This window comes from Macrosteles quadrilineatus, unplaced genomic scaffold, assembly GCF_028750875.1.
Source record: "Macrosteles quadrilineatus isolate MER2022 unplaced genomic scaffold, UCM_ALF_1.0 Scaffold_1__1_contigs__length_201487025, whole genome shotgun sequence".
Lineage (NCBI taxonomy): Eukaryota > Metazoa > Arthropoda > Insecta > Hemiptera > Cicadellidae > Macrosteles > Macrosteles quadrilineatus.
Window position 1 is genome coordinate 149,481,380 of NW_026542594.1, and position 21,803 is coordinate 149,503,182.

At 37.9% G+C, this 21,803-nt stretch overlaps 1 protein-coding gene across 7 annotated transcripts in view; it reads right to left on the bottom strand.

The window, feature by feature from the left end:
• The window catches only part of LOC128987315 (uncharacterized), a 168,233-nt gene extending 150,866 nt beyond the window's left edge, over positions 1–17,367 (bottom strand). For 3 of the 7 annotated variants that reach the window (XM_054408120.1, XM_054408136.1, XM_054408093.1), the window contains exons 1-4: positions 17,014–17,278; positions 11,477–11,786; positions 10,505–10,609; positions 393–509 (exon numbers count right to left, since the gene is read on the bottom strand). In XM_054408120.1, coding sequence (XP_054264095.1) covers positions 393–509; positions 10,505–10,609; positions 11,477–11,738 — 484 coding nt within the window. In that variant the 5' untranslated portion in view covers positions 11,739–11,786; positions 17,014–17,278. Of the gene's footprint in view, positions 1–392; positions 510–10,504; positions 10,610–11,476; positions 11,787–16,687; positions 16,797–17,013; positions 17,280–17,347 lie in introns of those variants that run through there. The other 4 variants (XM_054408128.1, XM_054408144.1, XM_054408111.1 and 1 more) reach the window with 3 other exon arrangements.
• Between the last annotated feature and the right edge of the window lie 4,436 nt (positions 17,368–21,803).

Genomic DNA, 21,803 nt, shown 5'->3' on the forward strand with positions numbered 1-21,803 from the left:
TTTCCATAAACAAGCAAACAAAAACAGTTTGTTTAGTCTCCATAAGAATAACATGGGAATGAGGTTAAATATGTTACTCTTGTAAGTTAAATGGTCTAAAGGTCGAAACATGTAGAGTTTACAGTTTATAAAATAAAAAATCATTTCAGGGTAGGCCTACTGAGTTAGTATGCTTTCTTTTATATATATATTATATTTGAACGGAGGGTGTTTTTGGCCTCTGGGGATTTCAAAACAAAAAAGTAAATCGGTCCCGGGTCTAGGTTTTACCATGAGACCTACAAATTACCACCGCTAAATTGTACCGCTAAATTATATGCGAAATTTGCTCAAACATTGGCAAACTAACTACACTTAAGTTTTACTTTGAAGTCATAATCAAATAGGCTTACCTCGTTTTATATTCTTCGCACATTCTTCTGGCTCTTGTTTATTACTTTCGTTATTATTATTATTAACTATATTTTTTAATTTTTTCTTTTCTTTTTTTGGTACAGCAGACGATTTATCTAAAACACAAAATCTTTATGAGCTATTTTTAATTTATATAGGCCTATTTAACCTTTATCATGTCTAGTCCCCTTGTCAAGGCTTGTAATGGATGCAACTGTTCAAATATGGAGTCAAGTCAACCAAACCATCAATCATCAAGCAACCCATCATTAGTATATTATTTTTAACCCTTTAACCGCCACGGGCCGATCAGATAGGCTCCGCGATATGTTGTAAAGACCGCCAAGAGCCGATCTTATCGGCCTCCAGTTGTTATGTTAAGTCTGCCACGGGCCGATGTGATCGGCAGTTCAGATAAGGCCGAAAAACGCCACGCGCCGATCTGATCGGCTTTGAGTAATTTCTCGATTGTGCTGTTGTTATCGCGTATATAATTATATCGTGAAATTGATATAAATAAATTTATATAAATCGCGTGAAATTTATATCAATGTTGAGAACCATTGTAAATGGTTTTAACGAACAATGTTACCTAATATATTTATTATAGTACTTAAACTACAAAACAAACATTGATCAAGTAAGCCGTGGAAAGGGTCGCTACAACGCTGTCTGGACGCGCCAACAATTGGCGCCAAGCTGTCTGCGTTGCTACATTTGTTGTTTACATTCGTGATTCGTTGTGAATTCACTTAGAATTGTTAAAAAAGTGGTGAAAAGTGTAACTGTAGTTGTTTTTACTTTGTGCGATGGTTAAAAATGAGTAAGAGAAAGTGTCAATCACCTCTAAGCGAAAATGAAAATACTCTTTTAAATGAAATAATTATTGCAAGTGGTTATTAGTGATTCATAATAATGAATTCGATGCCGACGACGAAAATTCCCTTCAGGATGATTTGCCCTCTTCTTCGTCTTCTGAAGACTTTGTCGATGACACGGATGAAGATCCAACCTATGACCCCGATCCACATCAGCATAATCGATTTTGGTTTCTCTCAGGACTAAATCGAATGTTAATATTTCACAGAGATGTTCCTGGTCCCTCAAATACCATAGACGATCCAAATATGACAGTGCCAATGAGGACTATCCCGACAATCCCCCCACTTCCCCCAATGTACCCATTGATGAGGACAACCCTAATGGGCCAAAAACACAAAGGCTTACTGAAATGCCTGGTTCTGATGATTGTGTTGAAATGGAGCCTATTCGAGGAGGTCGTGGTTGCGGAAGAAGAGGACGAGGTCGTGGTCGTGGGAGAGGAGGTATGCAGGGTAGGAGACATAATACCAGAGAAGAGTCTGACAGCAGTGAATGGGAGGAAGTAGATGACAAAAATGACCCTGGATTCCCTGAACACTTTCAATTATCAGAGATGTCTGGTCCGAAACATTGTCCTCCTAGGAATTCCAGTCCTAGAGCCTATTTACGTCTATTTTTCACAACTTTGATGAATACATTTGTAACTGAAACAAATAAACATGCCAGAAAAAACTTAGGTTCTCTTGAAGGCAATTTGACTCCTAAAAGCCGTCCACGATCCTGGACGAATAGAAGCCTCAATGAGATGAAAGGTTTCTGATCGGTCATTTTAAATATGGGGGGGGGGGGAATAAACAAAAAGCCTAGCATTGAACTCTATTAGTCGTCTGCTTCATCACAAAATCAACCCTGGTTCAGCAAAATTTTCAGTCAAAACAGATTTGAACTATTGCTCAAATTCTTTCATATAGTAGATTTGGACACACTTCCTAAACAAAATCAGCCTAATTACGACCCATGTGATGGTTTTCAACCACTAATCGACCACTGTAATAGATTATTTTGACAGTATTTTACTCCATCAGAAAAACTCTCAGTGGATGAATCGTTAGTCGGTACAAAGAAAAGAGTTGCACTAACACAATATCTACCCAAAAAGAAACACCATTGTTGGGGAATTAAGTTGTGGGTATTGTGCGATGCAGAGACAAAGTACTGCTCTCAGTTTTATTGCTATAAAGGAGCAAAATATGAAACCGACCGTAACAGAATCGACAAATATGGTTTGGGCCCTACAGTGGTAGTGAAACTCCTGGAGATGGCAAACCTCTTGAAAAAGTGGTATCACATTTTTCTCAACAATTTCTTTGTCACTAAGAAATCGGTCAGGTATTTGCTCTATAAAGCAACTTACCTAACTGGAACAGTTAGATTGGGCCGGAAAGGTATTCCACGGCAGTTAAAAGGAAAGTATGAGGTCTGTAAAAAGGTGTATGTAAGGAAGGGGGCCATTCTACCAATGGCATTTAGAGATTAAGCCACTAACAGAACCCAATTTTTCATGATGTCAACCAAGGCAAAAACCGGCAAAACCGGAGAATACCCTGGATGTAATGTGACACACAGGTCCTATTGTCCTCACCGGATATGTCATCATCGGTATGACCCGTGTCCACTGACAGCAGTCCTTCTAACTATTGAGCCTCCAGGCGGGGCCTTTCCCACCGCTGGCTGTGGAATAAGGTATGTTCCACATCATCGGGAATGCCTGGGCAGTATATGCAATCGGGTGACACGGCTTTGCCCATCTTGAACAGGTACGACCGGAAAAAGCCGTGACCCGTCAGAAATTGGGTGAGGTAAAAGTCCACCTCTCCGCACCGCCGATTAACCCAAGGTTGGACTTGCTGTATCAGTCGCCTGGTCCAGGCGTCCCCGAGTCTCCTTTTCCCAGCTCTCCCACCACAGCTGGTAGGTGCGGGTGCGTTCCTCTGTTCGTGCCTGGTATGTATTGATTCTAGTTCAAATCTAATTTCAATACTGATTCAACAACGTATATAGATACTGACTCAATAACATATGAATACTGATTCAAAAAATTATTTGAATAAACGTACCTATATAGATACTGACTCAATACCGTACGGATACTGATTCAAAAACTTATTTTAATGTACTGATTCAATAACGTACCCATAGATAATGACTCAATAACGTATAAAATACTGATTCAAAAACATATTTGAATACTGATTTAATAACGTATAGATACTGACTAAATAACGTATGGAAACTGACTAAAAAACTTATTTGAATACTGATTGAATAACGTATGGATACTGATTTAAAAACATATATGGATACTGGTTCATTATTGTATGGATAATGATTCATTAACCTATGGATAGCCTACGGATTCATTAACGTATGGATACGGATTCAATAATGTATATGGATACTGATTCAATAACGTATATGGATACGGATTCAAGGATTCAATGACGTATATGGATACTGATTCACCCATGATTCAAATAGTTATTTTGATCATCACTGAATCAAATCGGAATTCCAATGCATTTTCAATTCATTGCACACCCCTCAAATGTAATCCCGCCCCTAATGATCGGGAATATAAGATCCAGAACATTTTTATTAAGTTTTGGGGCTTTTCATCCATAATTTTGAAAGGTTTGATTATTCCGACCTTCGGTCGAAATTCATTACTTTTTCACGACTTTTCCCTACCTTTCAAAATCCCCGACTTTTTCCCGAATTTCCCGACTGGTAGATACCCTGCTTTCCTTGAACAAAATTTTTAACATATGGCGTTACCGACGGCGCTGCAACCTAGTTCATCAATGCGTTACTAGGTAGCAGCACTTGAGTTACACACTATGATATTTTTCAGCTGAACCACAACAGTTCTCATATATGGTGTTACTGAGGCTTTACTGACAAACAGGTTTTTTTTGCTAAAAAGGCTATACGGTATTATAATAACCTAGTCACACTAATTCAACGTCTAATCCAATATCACATTGTAAACTAGATGTGTTTCGATTTTATGAGATTTTGGTTTCAAATAATGCTATCAGAACATTACAATTTCTAAGAAAACTTGAAAATTTACGACAAAAACAGTAACACAGTTTTATTTGTTAACTGCAAATACCATATTTGTTACTGTCTTGTTATTCAAAATTAGCCTGATAATGTTGATACAGTATTGTATAATTATATATTCTATGTTTCCATTCCTCTATGTATCTCCATTCCCCTTCCGTTCCACCCTCTAGTTTCATTCCAACTACACACTCTTCCGTCAACTCCTCAACATGTGTCCCTGTGTATCTGTTGTGATTACAATGTGGTTTTATTAATAAACTTGTGTTACTAATTACACATTTGTTTTAATTAATTAATATGACCCATAAACATGGTGTCAGGTTATGTTGTCAGTTTTCACTTGTGTGAACAGTAAATTCAGTGCTAGTCAGCAGATTAAAGTGGATTAGTTTTAGGTTAGGTTACGCGAGAATTGCCGTAAGTACCTAGCATAACCTATTACTCAGTGTGGATAATCTTCATTGAAGAATAAATTTCAGTAAGAACTGTCAAATTACCGTAGTAAAATGGCTTCATCATCATCTAGCCCAAATACAAATGCCAGTATCGATTCAAATATAGGCCCCATATAAGTTTAGAAGGAAACCTAGCCCAGAATTGGACGTTTTGGTATCAACGTTTCAAGATATTCCTAACTGCCTCAAACCTTGATAAAGAGGAAGTAGAACGGAAAATTGCAATCCTTTTGCATAATTTAGGTGCAAAGTGTTTCGAAATTTTCAATTCCTTTAATCTAGACTCTAATTTATTAACCAACTACAACACTGTGGTAGATAAGTTCCAGGCCTACTTTTCCCCAAAGAAGAACTTGACTGTAGAAAGACACAAATTCCTCACTAGAAAGCAAAATTCCGGTGAAAGTTTTGACTCGTTCTTCACAGATTTGGTTAATAAAAGCTTAAACTGTGAATTCAAAGAACTTCGCGAAGACCTAGTGCGTGATGTAATGATATGTGGCCTCGAAAATCAGCATATAAAGGAAAGACTTTTACGGGAATCGGACCTCACCCTAAACAAAGCTGTTGCCATATGCAAAGCCGCTGAACTGTCGTCAATTCAAATTAAAGAAATAGAAGGAGCCCAAATTGCCCAAGTTAGCGCCTCAAGCAAATTCGCCAAGCCTAAAGTGACACCCAGCACTCATCAGTCAAATAGCCAGTCTAAGTTTAGGCCTAATCATAAGAAATTCATTAATAGTTGTAGAAATTGTGGTAGAAATCATTTAGTGAATCAATGTCCCGCGTATGGTATTGAATGTTTTTCTTGTAAGCATAAGAACCATTTTGCAAATTACTGTCAATCTAAGTCAAAACCAACTACGGTAATAATCAAATCAAAAGCCAAAATAGGCCTACAAAGTCCTTCAAAAAAGTAAATGAAGTAAATTTTGATGAACTAAATGAGACTCAACCTAGTGAAAACCTAGATGAAAATAACCTACACCTTGAGAATTTCACTATTGAATATGTGAATCGTACTCAAACTTCTGCTGATTGGTTTGAAAACGTAGGAATTAACAGTAAAAGTTGTCAAATTTAAACTTGACAGTGGAGCTCAAACTAACCTAATTTCGTTTTCACTTTTCAAAGAGTTAGGTCTAGATCAGAACATAATCTACAAATGTAACGTTACTGTTTCATCTTTCACGGGTCAACAAGTAAATGTCATTGGTAAAGTTGATATAATTTGCAAGGTTAAGAACAAAACACACTTAATCTCTTTTGTAATAGTAGATATAAAATGTACACCATTGTTAGGCCTAGAAACCTGCTGTAGCTTAGGTCTCATAAGTAGAACAGTGAATTCTGTAACAGTTGAAAACGCTGATGACTTTGTTTTCAAAGATTATCAAACCATGTTTGATGGTAACTTAGGTACAATCCCTGGTGAGATTAAATTAGAATTGTGTAGTAATTATGAGGCTAAAGTTGAGCCTCCAAGAAGAGTCCCTTTTGCTTTGTTGGAGCCTTTAAAAAATGAGCTAAACAGAATGGAGAAATTGGGCATAATAGTTAAAATAGACGAACCTACTGAATGGGTACATGGTATGGTTTTAATTAAAAAAAAGGCTCTGGTCTTAGAGTTGTACTAGACCCCAGAAATCTAAATAAGTATTTAAAGCGTCCCCATTGTCAAATTCCCAATGCAGAAGAGATTAGTAGTAAGCTAACAAATTCTAAAATATATTCTGTTCTTGACGCTAGTTCTGCCTTTTGGATGTTTAAGCTTGATGAAAATTCAAGTAGGTTATGTACCTTTAATACACCATTTGCAAGATACAGATTTCTACTTATGCCCTATGGAATCAGTTGTGCCCCTGACTATTTTCAATCTAAAATGACAGAGTTATTTGGTAATATTGAGGGCGTAGTGTGCTATTTTGATGATATTTGTATTAGTGCGGCTGATCAAAAATCTCATGACGAGCGACTTCGTAAAGTCTTAGAAATCGCAAAGGCTAACGGCATCAAGTTTAACATGTCCAAATGCAAGTTCCGTGTGCCTAAAGTTAAATTTGTCGGGTTTGAGTACTCAGAGTGTGGCGTTTCTCCAGACTCCTCGAAGGTTCTTGCGATACAGCATATGCAGGTCCCAGCTGATCGCAAAGAGCTGGAAAGGTTTCTTGGTGTGACTAATTATCTATCTAAATTCATCCCTAACTATTCAACAATAACAACACCTTTAAGAGAGTTGTTACGAAAGGATGTTGTTTTTCGTTGGGATCAGCCACAAGATATCGCGTTCCGGAAATTAAAAGGGATTTTGGTCAGCCCCCCAGTCTTGTGTTATTTTGATCCTAAAAAAGCGGTGACATTGTCTGTTGATAGTAGCTCAACAGGTCTAGGAGCGGTGTTATTGTGTGATAGTAACCCAGTGGCCTATGCATCAAGGTCATTGACTCCGAGCCAGGTAAATTATAGTCAAATTGAGAAAGAAATGCTAGCCATAGCATTTGGTTGTACCAGATTTCATCAGTACATATTTTCTAAGAAAATAACTGTAGAGACAGACCATAAGCCCCTAGTTAGCTTATTCAAAAAGCCTTTGTCACAAGCTCCTTTGAGACTGCAAACTATGTTGTTAAAAGTGCAAAGATATGATCTTGACGTGATCTATAAGCCTGGTAAACTTCTGTATATTGCAGACACCTTATCAAGGTCATCCTTACCCTTTCAAACTAAAGAGGAAATTGATCATACAGATGATGATATAATATGCCAAGTCAATTTGTTCAAAAATAGTTTACCTATTTCTCAAGAAAAATTTAGCTTGTTTATTTCTAAGACAGATGAGGACAGTACTTTAGTTCAAGTAAGAGAATTTGTTAAATCTGGGTGGCCTGAAAACAAAAATAATCTTGACAATTCTGTAAAACCGTTTTGGAACTTAAGGGATAGTCTCCATGTAATTGACAAACTTGTGTTTAAAAATGATAGATTAACAGTTCCTCGCAGTTTGCAAAAAGATATGTTAACAAAACTGCACGAAGGTCATGTTGGTGTAAGTACATGTGAAAAGAGAGCAAAAAATATTTTGTATTGGCCTAGTATAAAGTCAGACATACAGGAGTTTGTAAATAATTGTATGACATGTGCTTTACATTCCCCCAATAACTGTAAAGAACCAATCCTGTTTCATGAAATACCATCCCTGCCATGGTCTAAAGTTTCAGCAGACCTCTTTGAATTAAAATCTGTGCACTACTTAGTTGTAATGGATTATTACTCTAAATACATTGAATTAGTGTCTCTAAATGATATTAGCTCAAAAGGTGTTATTAACAAATTAAAGTCAATGTTTGCAAGACATGGAATTCCCCAAATACTAGTAACTGATCCAGGTACTCAGTTCACTAGTCATGAGTTTCAAATATTTGTAAATAGCTATGAATTTAGTCATGTCTTATCGTCACCAAAGCACTCCTAGTCCAACGGACAGATTGAGTCAGGAGTAAAAATAGCCAAAGGTATACTGAAAAAATGTGAACATTCAAACACAGACCCCTACATCGGTTTACTCAATTACAGGAACACTCCTAAAGGTAATTTGCCTTTAAATTCATTATTACCATGTTCAGCAAAGTTCCTAGAGCCAAAGGTCACAAAACCAAACCCCAATCTTGTAAATAAAAGAAAACAGTCTGTACAAAAATATTATGACAAACATATTAAACCTTTATCAGAGTTGAATGTAAATGACAAAGTTCTTTTTAAAAATAACCTAGATGGTCCTTGGTCCCCTGGTAAGATAACAGCTTTGGGAAATGCACCCCGTTCTTATGTGGTAAAGGATGATAATGGTAGATTGTATAATCGCAACAGAAAGTTTTTTATTTTATCTCCAACTGACAATCCCGATGAAAATGTAAATCCATCTCTTCCTAGCACCAATTCTAAGGATCCTAATCATAAAAACCAGAGTCCCACTCCCAACCAACAAAAATGTCTAATTCAGCCCAGTCCTTTGATTCCTCCCACTCCCAGTGGTCATGACGAAAATAATGTTATCCAAAACATGGAGGGTTATGTGACTAAAAGAGGTAGAACAATCAGAAATCCTAGGAGACTTACATTTGATGCTAACTAGTACTTCATTGTAACCTAACTAGATATGAGTAGGCTGAAAATGTTTGTTTAGTTCTTTCACATATTCTTAACAGAAAAGTAAAAAATTTGTTATTTGTTGATAAGGGAGATGTTGATACAGTATTGTATAATTATATATTCTATGTTTCCATTCCTCTATGTATCTCCATTCCCCTTCCGTTCCACCCTCTAGTTTCATTTCAACTACACACTCTTCCGTCAACTCCTCAACATGTGTCCCTGTGTATCTGTTGTGATTACAATGTGGTTTTATTAATAAACTTGTGTTACTAATTACACACTTGTTTTAATTAATTAATATGACCCATAAACAGATAAACAAATGTAATAAACAAATTTAACTCAAAGTAAATTACAGTAGAACCCCTCATATCCGGCCATGGTTTTACCGGTCCTCTGTTTATCCGGCCCCTTCCAAGAAGCCAATATCAAAATGTTTTTCTCACAGCTTACAGACGTTTAGATGCAAGCACTAGTCTTTGTGACCGCTCAAGTCATAAAATAAATTGTTATCTTTACTTATCTGTTTGTATATACATTTATTTGCTGAGTCACTATACTCAGTTGAGCTAGAAGGCCTAACCTCTGATCAGTTGGTTGATTATTTCCAAAGTGGGGTTAGTACAGTACAATACATTAATTTTTGTATTTCACAAAATGGATAAGAATGTTGAGTAGAAATGCATGTAGGCCTACCATTTAAGTCCTAATGATCTTCAAGTACAATTTATTGTCATTTTTACCTCCATTTAATAGGGTTTGTTACCTGAAATCATAATATTTGTACATTTATTACTTAATGACTTTAACCTACAAATATTTTTTTTCTTTTTACAAACATGTTTATTTTTCTAAAAATGATCCCAGAACAGAATTAAATGATACTTTTGATTGCATATATTGATTACCTATTATTATTAGGTATGAATTGTCATTTTCATAGTAGGTTGGTTTATCCGGCCAAATCGTTATCCGGCCAAGGGCTTGGTCCCGTGGTGGCCGGATATGAGGGGTTCTACTGTAGTAGTCTTATTAACCTAAAGCCCCCACACACTACCAGACCAGACCGTCTGGCTGCAACCAGACCGTCTTGGACGGCTCTACATACTCCCAGACCAGACGGTCTAACATTCGTAATTGAGAGACGGTGGTGAGAACTCCAACAAATGGATGAAGACTGTCACGATGGTCGGCCGTCTGACAGACAGCGCTACACACTCACAGACCAGACAAAAATAGTGGTGGGGGAACCTCAGACCGTCTGTGGTCAAACCATCAGACACGCAGACAGTCTGGTCCGAGAAAATCGGTCTGCAGACAGCCCCACACACGATAAGACAAGTGCCAGACGCCAGACCAGACGGTCTGGTCTGGAGGTCTGGTCTGGTAGTGTGTGGGGGGCTTAATAACTGTGTGAAACAATAAATATTGCGTTCTATTCTTTATGCCTCGGAATCGAGTTTTGGACCCAATCACAATGCACAGTTTGCGCATCGCATGGGTCATTTTGTAGGTAGGCCTACTGTCTTACCAGGTTTAATAAAGTAGCTTACCTTTGGATTGTGATCTTTTACTGTTACCACTTGAAGTATCTGATTTACTAGGCCTAGTAGGTTTTTTTGTAGTTTCTTTTTTGACCATTTTAGAGGGTTTTTGTGCTGTAAAAACAAACATAATTATAATCTATAAAAAACAAAGTTATTAATTGGGAAAGATTTTAATTCCTCTGACTAGACTAAAATTATGAATTGTAATTAAATTTGTAATATTATAATAAAAAATAGTGCTAAGGGAATAAAATATTGTTTTGGGAATTTTCAGTCTGACCACCCAATGTACCTTCAAGCTTACCACGATTAGCTTATAATTCATACTAAATTAAATTATCTTATTAAGAATTGTTAGTACTGTATGTGAATATCTAGTACCGATAGGTCTACTTAATGTTCAAAAACTATATTCATAACTTTTAAGAGCATCAAACAAAGGATCCGTTCTGGCTTCACAAACCTTGGACAATTAGCTACCTGTTAGTAGGTATAGGTAGCCTACCTACTGTTATTTAAAGCCAGTAACCAAGCTGTACTTTTAGCCCATTAAGTAAGCTTAAAAACCAGGATAATATAGTCCATTGAATCATGCATCTTTATTGGAAGAGCTATTTAAACACCCCTTCTAGTCCCTCAAAGTGTACACAAGTGATAGACGGTTCTAGCCATGTCACACATCTTGAAAGTGACATATTTTCTGTAGGTAGGAGTTTTAATTCGGACATGCAATGATACTTAAACATAAGTACGGTATCTCAGCTCTGGCTATGGTACAGGCTGATTGGCTGACATAATTTTTCTCAAAAACATTTTCCACACAAGAGACAAAGCTTTTAGATTGAGAGGTTTTGAAAAAGGAGATTTAAGAAGTCGGGATTACAAACCTAAAAAAGTGGCACTAAAAATTGTGTAAAATTCTTGAAAAATTGTTTAACTAGGCCTAATTAAGTTATTACCCAAAATAATACACTGTACCTTTGGTCTTCGGTTTGTTTGTTTCTCTGTGAAGTGGACTATTCTTCTTTTTCCTATTTGCAATTGGATTTTCTTCCATTTGCAAATCTGGTTTTTTCGATCCATCACAAATCTTTTTTACTTTTGCTTTTTCAAGTGATGATGGTTTTTTGTCTTTAGTTTTTATTGTTTTGCTCACGACACCTTTAAATTTAATTTTTGGTGTTTTACCAGTTTTAGAGATAGGTGTAACTGGTGCGGAATTAGATCTTTTTCTAACCATGATTATGAGTTTTTCATTTTAAATCACATATGGAGAGCTGGGAATCCCCTGCAAAAAAGGTCACCTAGTTAAATACACTACATGAACTTAGCTCCCAACATTGTTAGGACAAAATGTTTATTGGAAATGGGGCTTTATAATGCCTTATCATTAACTTATTTAAAGTATGCCCTATCTTCTCTTGTCTTCTCAGTTTTCATATGTTCATTCCTGTTTAGTTTAAGTAGGCCTACTGTAAACGAGCAAGCAGACCAGATTGTACGTTAACAACAAAAATTACTTTGAATGCCCGTAAGTTAGCAATTTTAGCTTTTAAGTTAACTTAGACAGATTATTTGTGAGCGAGCGAAAGAATGTTTGCACCGTCGCAAACATTTTTGTCCCCGCACCGTTTGCAAGTTATTTGCAGGGAAAAATTTAACCTGTCCGTTGGTTCCACCCAATTTTTTAGATATATTTTCCTTAATTTTTTTTTAGTGGGCTACTTTAGAAATATAATTTTTCCTAATTTTTATTTACTTTATATATTTTATTAACTCTTGCACTAGGCCTATAGATTTCATACATAATTCCCATCGTCTAGAGGACCGTAAGCATTTCTCAATCATTAAAAAAAGTTGTCAGACCATACACAATCCTGTATCCAAAGAAGCCAAAGAAAACGTCTATGATAAATTGAACGCAACGTTTTCTTTGCTGGGTGAAAACAGTTAAATTAGGCCTATATTTATTTCTAAATTTTATGGAATTAAGTTACCTAAGTTAATTGATGTATGATAGGTATAGGGTCTAATAGAAATATATCACATAGAAACGAGACTGGTCCCGTTTTTATTTTGGGATGCATCAAAAAATAAAAACGGGACCGGTCGCACTGTATCCATCAGATACAACGGAACAAAACAAGGCGTGTGCACAGGACAACACGGGGGAATGGTGGGAATTTTCATGTTGCGGTATTATCTAATCGATTAGGTGCGACTGACAGAGGGTTAAGTTAGTGTCTACAGATATTTAAATCAATAGGGGTCACATTCTAAATAAATCCGATTTCCCATCCATAAAATTAACGGTATTTATTGCGACTAATGTGACCATGGGAACCTATATCCTATACTCTAATACGAGCAATGTTTGCTTGTATGTATGTATGTATGTATGCTTGCTTGCTTGTACCAAGATCACAAAAACGGCTCCGACGATTTTCTTCAAATGTTGCAAATAGATTATTTTTGGCCTAAAAACGAGTTTACTACAGTTACAACTGCCAACAAAAAACTGAAAGTCACATTTTTTTTTACATTAGTCTTATGGGTTGCTAAGTAAGTTAACCATGTTGGTTGAATTAAATAACAAGGAAAAAGTAAACAAAAGACTTGTTAGTTGTAACACGTGTTCATAAAGGCATCTACCCACAGTATACTAGAAATTACAAAATACAGTACAAAAGCAAAAACATCACTTATTACTATTGAGCAATGATTATACTGAAGCTTACTCGATACATTGTAGTAAAGGCTAACAATTAGCAGTGCGGAGTGTGGGATCTGTTATGGCGATTAGATTAAGGTAGATTTCCCATCCTTATGGAACAGCTGAAGCCAATTTTATTGTTAGTTCTGTCCGGTTTTCTGTAGATGTTGTGCTATGTTTACAATTTGTTTCTTGTTATTTCAGTAATTTAAAACCTCGTTTAACCAAATAATACTATTTAATCATAAACGATAACTCTTTCACTATATTACCGTACTATATTACCATAGTTGGCTATATAACCAAACAGTGAGACACAAACAATGAGAAACTAACCCTAAAATAATATAAACAAATTGTAAACAAAACACGACAAACAGAAAACCAGACAGAACTAACAATAAAAGTGGCTTCAGCTGTTCCATAAGGATGGTAAGGTATCTGCAATCCTAAAATGCTATGAGAAGGTAAGGAAACAGGTTCGCGACGTAGGAAGTGGTGAAGGAAGTAGTCAATGCGAGCTATCCTGAGTGCGGGAACTGTTTATGACGATTAGATTAAAGTATCTGCAATTTTAAAATGCTATGGGAAGGTAAGGAAACAGGTCCGTGACGTAGGAAGTGGTAAAGGAAATAGTAAATGTGAGCGGTCCGGAGTGTGGTTACTGTTTATGACGATTAGATTAAGGTATCTGCAATCCTAAAATGCTATGGGAAGGGAGGGAAACAGTTCCGCGACGTAGGAAGTGGTGAAGGAAGTAGTAAAGGTGAGCGGTCCAGAGTGTGAGAACTGTTTATGACAATTAGATTAAGGTATCTACAATCCTAAAATGCTATGGGAAGGGAGGGAAACAGGTCCGTGACATAGGAAGTGGTGAAGGAAGTAGTAAAGGCGAGCAGTCCGGAGTGTGGGAACTGTTTATGACGATTAGATTAAGGTATCTACAATCCTAAAATGCTATGGGAAGGGAGGGAAACAGGTCCGTGACGTAGGAAGTGGTGAAGAAGTAGTAAAGGCGAGCAGTCCGGAGTGTGGAACTGTTAATGACGATTAGATTAAGGTATCTACAATCTTAAAATGCTATGGGAAGGGAGGAAAACAGGTCCGAGACGTAGGAAGTGGTGAAGGAAGTAGTCAAGGCGAGCAGTCCGGGGTGTGGGAACTGTTTATGAGGATTAGATAAAGGTATCTGCAATCTTAAAATGCAATGGGAAGGGAGGGAAACAGGTCCGCGACGTAGGAAGAGGCGAAGGAAGTAGTAAAGGCGAGCAGTGTGGAGCCTGGGAACTGGAAACCAATTAATTAAAATTTTAACAGTTAGATTTATATATCTGAAATTGAGATATGAAATGCTATGAGAAGGGATGGAAACATGTCCAAGACATAGGAAATGGTGAAAGAAGTAGTAATGCTAGCAGTGCGGGGTGTGGGAAATGTTTGTGGCAATTAGATTAATGTATTTAAAATACTAAAATGCTATGAAAGAGATGAAAACTGGTACACAACGTATGAAGTAGTAAAGTTTTGCATCGCTGAGTGTGGGAACCGTTTGTGGCAGTTAGATTAATGTAGGCTATCTGTTCTGTAATACTTAAATGCTATGGAGAAGGGAAGGAAACAGGTCCATGACGTAGGAAACGGTGAAGGCAGTAGTTAAGGCTGGCATCGCAGAGTGGGGGAATGATTTTCCCCGAGCAAAGCTCGGTCCCCAGGTACTATATTTATATATCACCAGAAACTAGATTTTTAACTGAAAATGAAGGTGCAACTTTTTTTTGCGCTCATAAATATTAACGGAGGTACGGCTGTTTTAAGTTTTATATTTTTTGTTTTATTTACTTACCAATAGCTATACCAAGTTACCAATAACCTATTTGTTAGCCTACGAAATGTTTTCACCAGAAACTTGTATTTAATGCCTTTGAGATTTAGAGGAAATTTTGATCTTAAACGTTTGCTTTTGCTTCTCTTCTTTGGGCGGATGTAATAAGCATATGGTACATAAGCATATGGTTACATTAATTGTAATTAGCAATATTAATTAGGCCTATTGAATCATTTCTCGCTAAACAGCTGAAGTAAACGATACTTGTGTTGGTTAGTGAATGTTTAATAGTAGTTGTACTGTAATAGGCTTTAAAAGTACCGTATGCCTACATAGGTAATAATCCTTATTGTAAAAGGAAAGAAAATAAAAGTGTATAAAAGCTACGGTTAAAGTAACCATGTGAGCCTGTGTTGTGGAGTGGATTTAATACTGGAACTGGATTTTGTCAAAATCAATCATGCCGCCGCCACTAACCACTTTCGAACTTTAGTAAGTAAGTAGCTGCCTACAGCTTCGCTAACTTATCTTGTTTCCTAAACGATCATTATGCTGAAATTAACACGTTTGCTTTTAACTCAATTAAGTTAACTCAACCGAGCCTAATTTATTAATTGTTAGTATTAATCTAAGTTAATAGGCTATTTACTTAAAACCACTAACAACTTAAAAAAATTTTAAGTAGTTATATCAAGTTTCAGGTGAGGAAATACTGTCAAATAAGTTAGACTAAGTTAAGCTTAGTCAGTGGATTTACAAAGTTAAACCAGCCGTAACTCTCTTAATATTTGTGAGCGCAGAAAATTGTTTGCGCCGTTTTCTCAGCTAAAAATCTAACTTAGTTTTTCGTGATAGGCTACCATAAATCTAGGCTATTTAAGTAGGTTCCCATGGTCACGTTACTGTAGTCGCAATAATTAGGCCACCAAATTAACGGTACTTTCCTGTTAAAGGGAACATCCTCCCAAGTCTTAATTCTTGAATTGCACTCACGAAGACAAATTAATACCCAAATTAAAACAAACTAATAAGTTGAACAATTTTAGTTAGGAACCATAACGGTGCAAACTTAAGTTACCAGTAAGTTAATAAGGCCTTATAGGCCTAAGTAACTTAACCAAAATTAACAAGGCAACCAACCAGTTGCGATTAGGCTAGGTTTATGTACAGAGTTTGAAATGTGGTACCGGTAGGCCTACCAATACATTAACAAAAGACCAGGAACGTCTCATTATAACTTAAGCCTATCTAGGAATTACACAAAATGGATAGGTTAGGACTTTACTTAAAAGTTAGGCCTAGTTACTCAAACCGCTGAAAACTGGTTTGTACACAAGTTAGATCTAAGCCTATAGACTATGCAGTACCCTAGGCTGCACTTTACTTGACGTCCTACACTCATTCGATTGGTTTTTCGATTTGATATTTTCATTCCATATATCGTTTGGTTAGTTAGGTTAGGTTAACCTTACCTAACTAACCAAACGATATATCGAATGAAGTAATCGATTAATCGATATATCGATTGATATTTTCATTCGAATGAGTGTAGGACGTCAAGTGAAGTGCAGCCGTACCCTAACTTAATAGGCTACCTAGCCTACTTTGAATGGGCGCCATTTCAAAGAAAAAGTATTAAAAAAGTAATTACCGTACTTAAAATGTGATGCTTATTAAATGTCACTTGAATGGTTATCACTGGTCTATTAATTTAATTTGATCTGACATATCGTGTTTAGCTCTGGCCACTCTGTCAAACAACGTGAAACAATAACCATTGAATGGAAGACATTGGGGCTAGGCCTAGTCGCTAGTGTTAGGCTCCTACTTAACCTAGTCTGGGCTATGTTAACTTTCTTGTTGTTTTGGCAACTTAGGTCTAGGCCTTATAGGCCTAAATGTTAAAACATCGAGCAAAACGCCTCGTCGTCAAAAATATTTAATAAAAGCCTGGCCTCAACACGGTTATTTTCTTACCAAACTTGAAGTTAATCTTCGCAATTAACTGAAAATTTCTCAATTCTTGAAATTGAGAATAAGGAAGTGAAATAAGTTCAGAATTGACTTAATCCAATTAAATTGGAGGAATGAGGTGAGGTTTAACCTTAACCTAAAGCACTAATAACCAAAACTATCAAAATCAAAATCCAATCCAACAACAGCAACACTCAATCAACACGCAACTTGCGGCAACGGGCAAGTTGATAAGTTCAGTTAATGCGGTTGCGGTTGCGTGGTTGCGGTGCGCCGGTGCGGGTGCAGGTCTAATGTTTAATCCTCCTAGGTGCAGGCAGGCAAAGATAAAACATACGGTGCGGGTGCAGGTTCGGTTCGGGTCAGGCAGGTTGCGTTTTAGGATAGGACACAATTGACTGATTGACTCGAAGACTCGACTCCGAACTCCGACTCGGACTCAGTCACTCTCACTTCTTGTTTCTTCCAGTCCGACTGCGAGAGTGGCTGGTGGGAGGTCAAGATGAGCCAAGCCGAAAAAGTAAATACTTTCGTCGCAGCAAACCTGCAGACCAAGCGAATTTCCATTTACTAAAATATTCCCTGGAAATTGTCAGATTCATATCCTATTTAAATAACACTAGCTGTTACCCACAAGCTTCACCCCGTTTTACTTCATAAGTATTAATAAAACTATTGATTAATTGGCAAAATCAGGCAATGCATGGTCAGAAAAATTGAAATAAATGGGCAAGCTATCAATATATGCGAAAAAACGCTTGGACTGCCTATATTGATGAAGACCTGACCTTATCTGAGCATGTAACCCTCATGTGTCAGCGAGCCCTTGGCCGGCTGCGAGGTCTATATAGATTGAAAGGGATTTTACCTGAGAACGCAAAAATAAAACTAGGTTTTTTTGGAGAAAATGCTTTTACGCACACAGGTAGAGATCGTTTGGGTTTTATGCACACAGTTTTTTTTTTTTTTTTTTTTTTTTTTTTTTTTTAATAGAGGGCCAGGCTTACAAGTTACCATGGGATTGCATCGCAGCTAGAACAGCTTATTGTGCACCCTCGTTCACAGGTCCTCATTCTCCGTCAAATCCCAGGTCCTTGGTGAACCGTGAGAGCCTCTTGACTATGGTGACCTGTTCTTCCCTTTGGTCTCCCATCAATAGGCCAAGGGATCTCATACGCAGACCTTGTAGGGCTGGGCACCTAAATATACCTTCACAGCTTTCACAAGGTCTCTGGCTGGGGCAAGCCGTAGCGAGATTTCCCTGAAAGGACTCAGCTCCTGAACTTGCTTGACCAGCCAATCCTTTGTGGCTGCGTCAGCACAGCCTCCACCTTTCTTCCTGGAGGCCTCATTAGAGTCAGCTTTGGGGGTACCACCCTTGACCTGCTTTTTCCCAGCATCCTAGTTCCCGGAGGAACTGGCTTTACAGGCAGCAGAGTTAGGGTGCTTGGCAGCCCACACCAGCCTCCTCTCACTTCTGGATAGCACCTTTTCGCCTTTGGCTAAAGCATCCGCTATCCTCCGTCTTTGCAACTCACCCCTGGAAAGTCGATTTTCGTACGAGGGATCTCATACGCAGACCTTGTAGGGCTGGGCACATAAATATACCTTCACAGCTTTCACAAGGTCTCTGGCTGGGGCAAGCCGTAGCGAGATTTCCCTGAAAGGTCTCAGCTCCTGAACTTGCTTGACCAGCCAATCCTTTGTGGCTGCGTCAGCACAGCCTCCACCTTTCTTCCTGGAGGCTTCATTAGAGTCAGCTTTGGGGGTACCACCCTTGCTCTGCTTTTTCCCAGCATCCTAGTTCCCGGAGGAACTGGCTTTGCAGGCAGCAGAGTTAGGGTGCTTGGCAGCCCACACCAGCCTCCTCTCACTTCTGGATAGCACCTTTTCGCCTTTGGCTAAAGCATCCGCTATCCTCCATCTTCGCAACTCGCCCCTGGAAAGTCGTTTTTCGTTCCTTTCCGGTTTCTGCGAGCTTGTCGTCATCGTCAGATTTCAGTAGACCTTCCTCCTCCATTTGGGTCAGACTGTCTACATTGTTCTCACGAATACCAGGTATTTAAGTCCTTCTCCCCAGTGACCCGATTAGAGAGGTAAGGGGTGTGTACGACTGGGTTACCCCTGGTTCCCAGAAGGCTCCGTTAAGACACTGAATATTAGGCCCCCAGTGCCACAAGACTCTTGGCACGGATCGCATTACACCTTAGTCTAGGGCCCCCCTCACTTGGTTCTGTAGGTGGACCAACACCCAGTGGCAGAAGGTAGCTCTCCGCAGCTAACAAGTGAGAGTTGGGGTTTAGGTTGTGGCGAATCTGCCGAACCAACCCCGCATGCGAGGTTTGGCCGGAACGGCGCGAAATTTTCTCCCACTCACTAAACCCCTATACCTTCCATGCACACAGTTAGTGTAAGACTCCTGAAATTATCACAGACTACTCACTAAAAAAAAAAAAAACCCCTCTACTCTCATGGACACAGACCTGGAATTGTTTGTCACATTAAAGTCAGGCCGACATGTGACCATAGATAAAACATAGTCCCTCAGTAGATTTCCCATCCTTATGGGACAGCTGAAGCCAATTTTATTGTTAGTTCTGTCTGGTTTTCTGTAAATGTCGTGTTTTGTTTACAATTTGTTTCTATATTATTTTAGGGTTAGTTTCTCATTATTTGTGTCTCACCGTTTGGTTATAGCTAGTGGACGAGTTATTGTTTATGATTAGATAGTTTTATTTGGTTAAAATTACTGAAATAAAAAAAAACTAATTGTAAACAAAACACGACGTCTACACAAAACCGGACAGAACTAACAATAAAATTGGCTTCAGCTGTTCCATAAGGATGGGAAATCTACTAAGGGACTATGTTTTATCATAGATAAAACATACTCTTGGGCTTCAGCTGTTCCATAAGTATGAGAAATCTACTAAGGGAGTATGTTTTGAATGTTTTGATAATAGATAAAACATAAAGTACCTTAGTAGATTTGATTTGTCATCCTTGTTGTACAGCTGGAGCCAATTTTATTGCTAGTTCTGTACCAACTGTAGAGGTTGTGTTTTGTTCACAATATGTTTCTTGTTATTTCAGTTATTTAAAACCCCATCATAAACAATAACTGGTCTCCTAGTTATACAACTAGAAACAGTAAATCACAAATCAAGAAAATAACCCTGAAATAATAGAAACAAGATTTAGTCTACACTAGCGATCAGTGTCGACGTACATGAACTAGACACGAAAAACTAGCTTCAAAATCAACAATGGTATGAGAAGTCTACTTATGTTGCATAGTCTACGGTTTTATCTATTATGAAGTATTTTCATCCCGGCATTACACAATATTACAAAATAAATATAATACAATAATAACTAGTTATCATGCTTAGCATGAATAAGCAACACGAGCAATATCAAACTTATGATAATATGTTTCAGTTTACATAATTAAAGAAAAGCAATAGACACCAAAAATTATTCTATTATTCAACAAAAACACGTTTAATATATACATCTATTACATATGTCGTTCAGGAGTATGAAATACTTTTGGTTTTGCTACGTTGGCTGCACTTAACGCAACTACTTATTGCCAAGTAGCGGCTGCTAGGAGCGACGTGAAGCTGGCCCGCCCATTCCAGCACACTTTTTTAAATGTATACCAAAAAGTGTGCTAAAAGTGAGCTCTTTATATCGGCTATTAAAAAAAGTGTGCTCTTCTAATAATTATGATATAATGAATTGTATTTGTAAGGGTAATAAAATAATCCAGCCTGCCCAATTCAGCTGCAGATCTATAAACCATACCAAAAAACTGTTCTGAAAGTGTGCTCACAGGAATCATTAATAAAAAAAAGTGTGCCACCCCCGTTACTAAACAAATAACCCCTAATTGGTAAGGGAAATAAAGTGACCCAGCCCGTCCATTTCAGCTACAGATTAATAAATCATGCCAAAAAACTGTGCTGAAAGTGTGCTCACAGGAATCATTAATAAAAAAAGTGTGCCGCGCCCGTTACTAAACAAATATAGCCCCTAATTGGTAAGGGCAATAAAATGGGTCGCCGGAATTTTATCCCCCTGGAATTTTACCCCCTGGGCAAAGCTGACGTCACTATGACGTAGTAACCTGAGCGCTCAAAAGTTTGGTAGCTGGCGGAATTTTACCCCCGCGGATTTCGAAGTCTAGTGAAAATAGACAGAGCGTTATTAATTAGATTAGCAATAAAAACAGGAATTTTACCCCCTGTCCATATAACTAGCGTTTAGACAACTGAAGATGTACGGGCCGGATTTTTACCCCCGGAATTTTACCCCCAGATTTTTACGCCCGGATTTTCACCCCTGGATTCTTACCCCATGGAATTTTACCCCCATTATGTTATATTGTTTAATTGGGGCCGGTTTTACGTTATAGGAGGATTTGCCTTTATACAGCACCTTTATACCTTTATACTATTTTAGTTTAACACAAACGAACCATATACACGATTTAACACTAATTCTTACCTTAGACATCTTGAAAGTTTTTTAAGATGGAAATTGTCAGTGTAAAGACGAAGACAATTCATCAGAAATTCTTGAAGGTCTTCTACCTTGCCATCCTGAAACCTGAAACTGATGGGAGCACAGCACGAGCACAACCCCCAAGCAACGCTTGTATAGGCCACGGTCTTTAAAGCGTCAACCCAGTCTGTAGTACCTAGTACCTGTACGCGAGGTGGCGCCGTTGCGCTCGGTAACAGCTTTAATGTGACCGGCCCAAGCACTCCTTACACTTTTCAAATAAA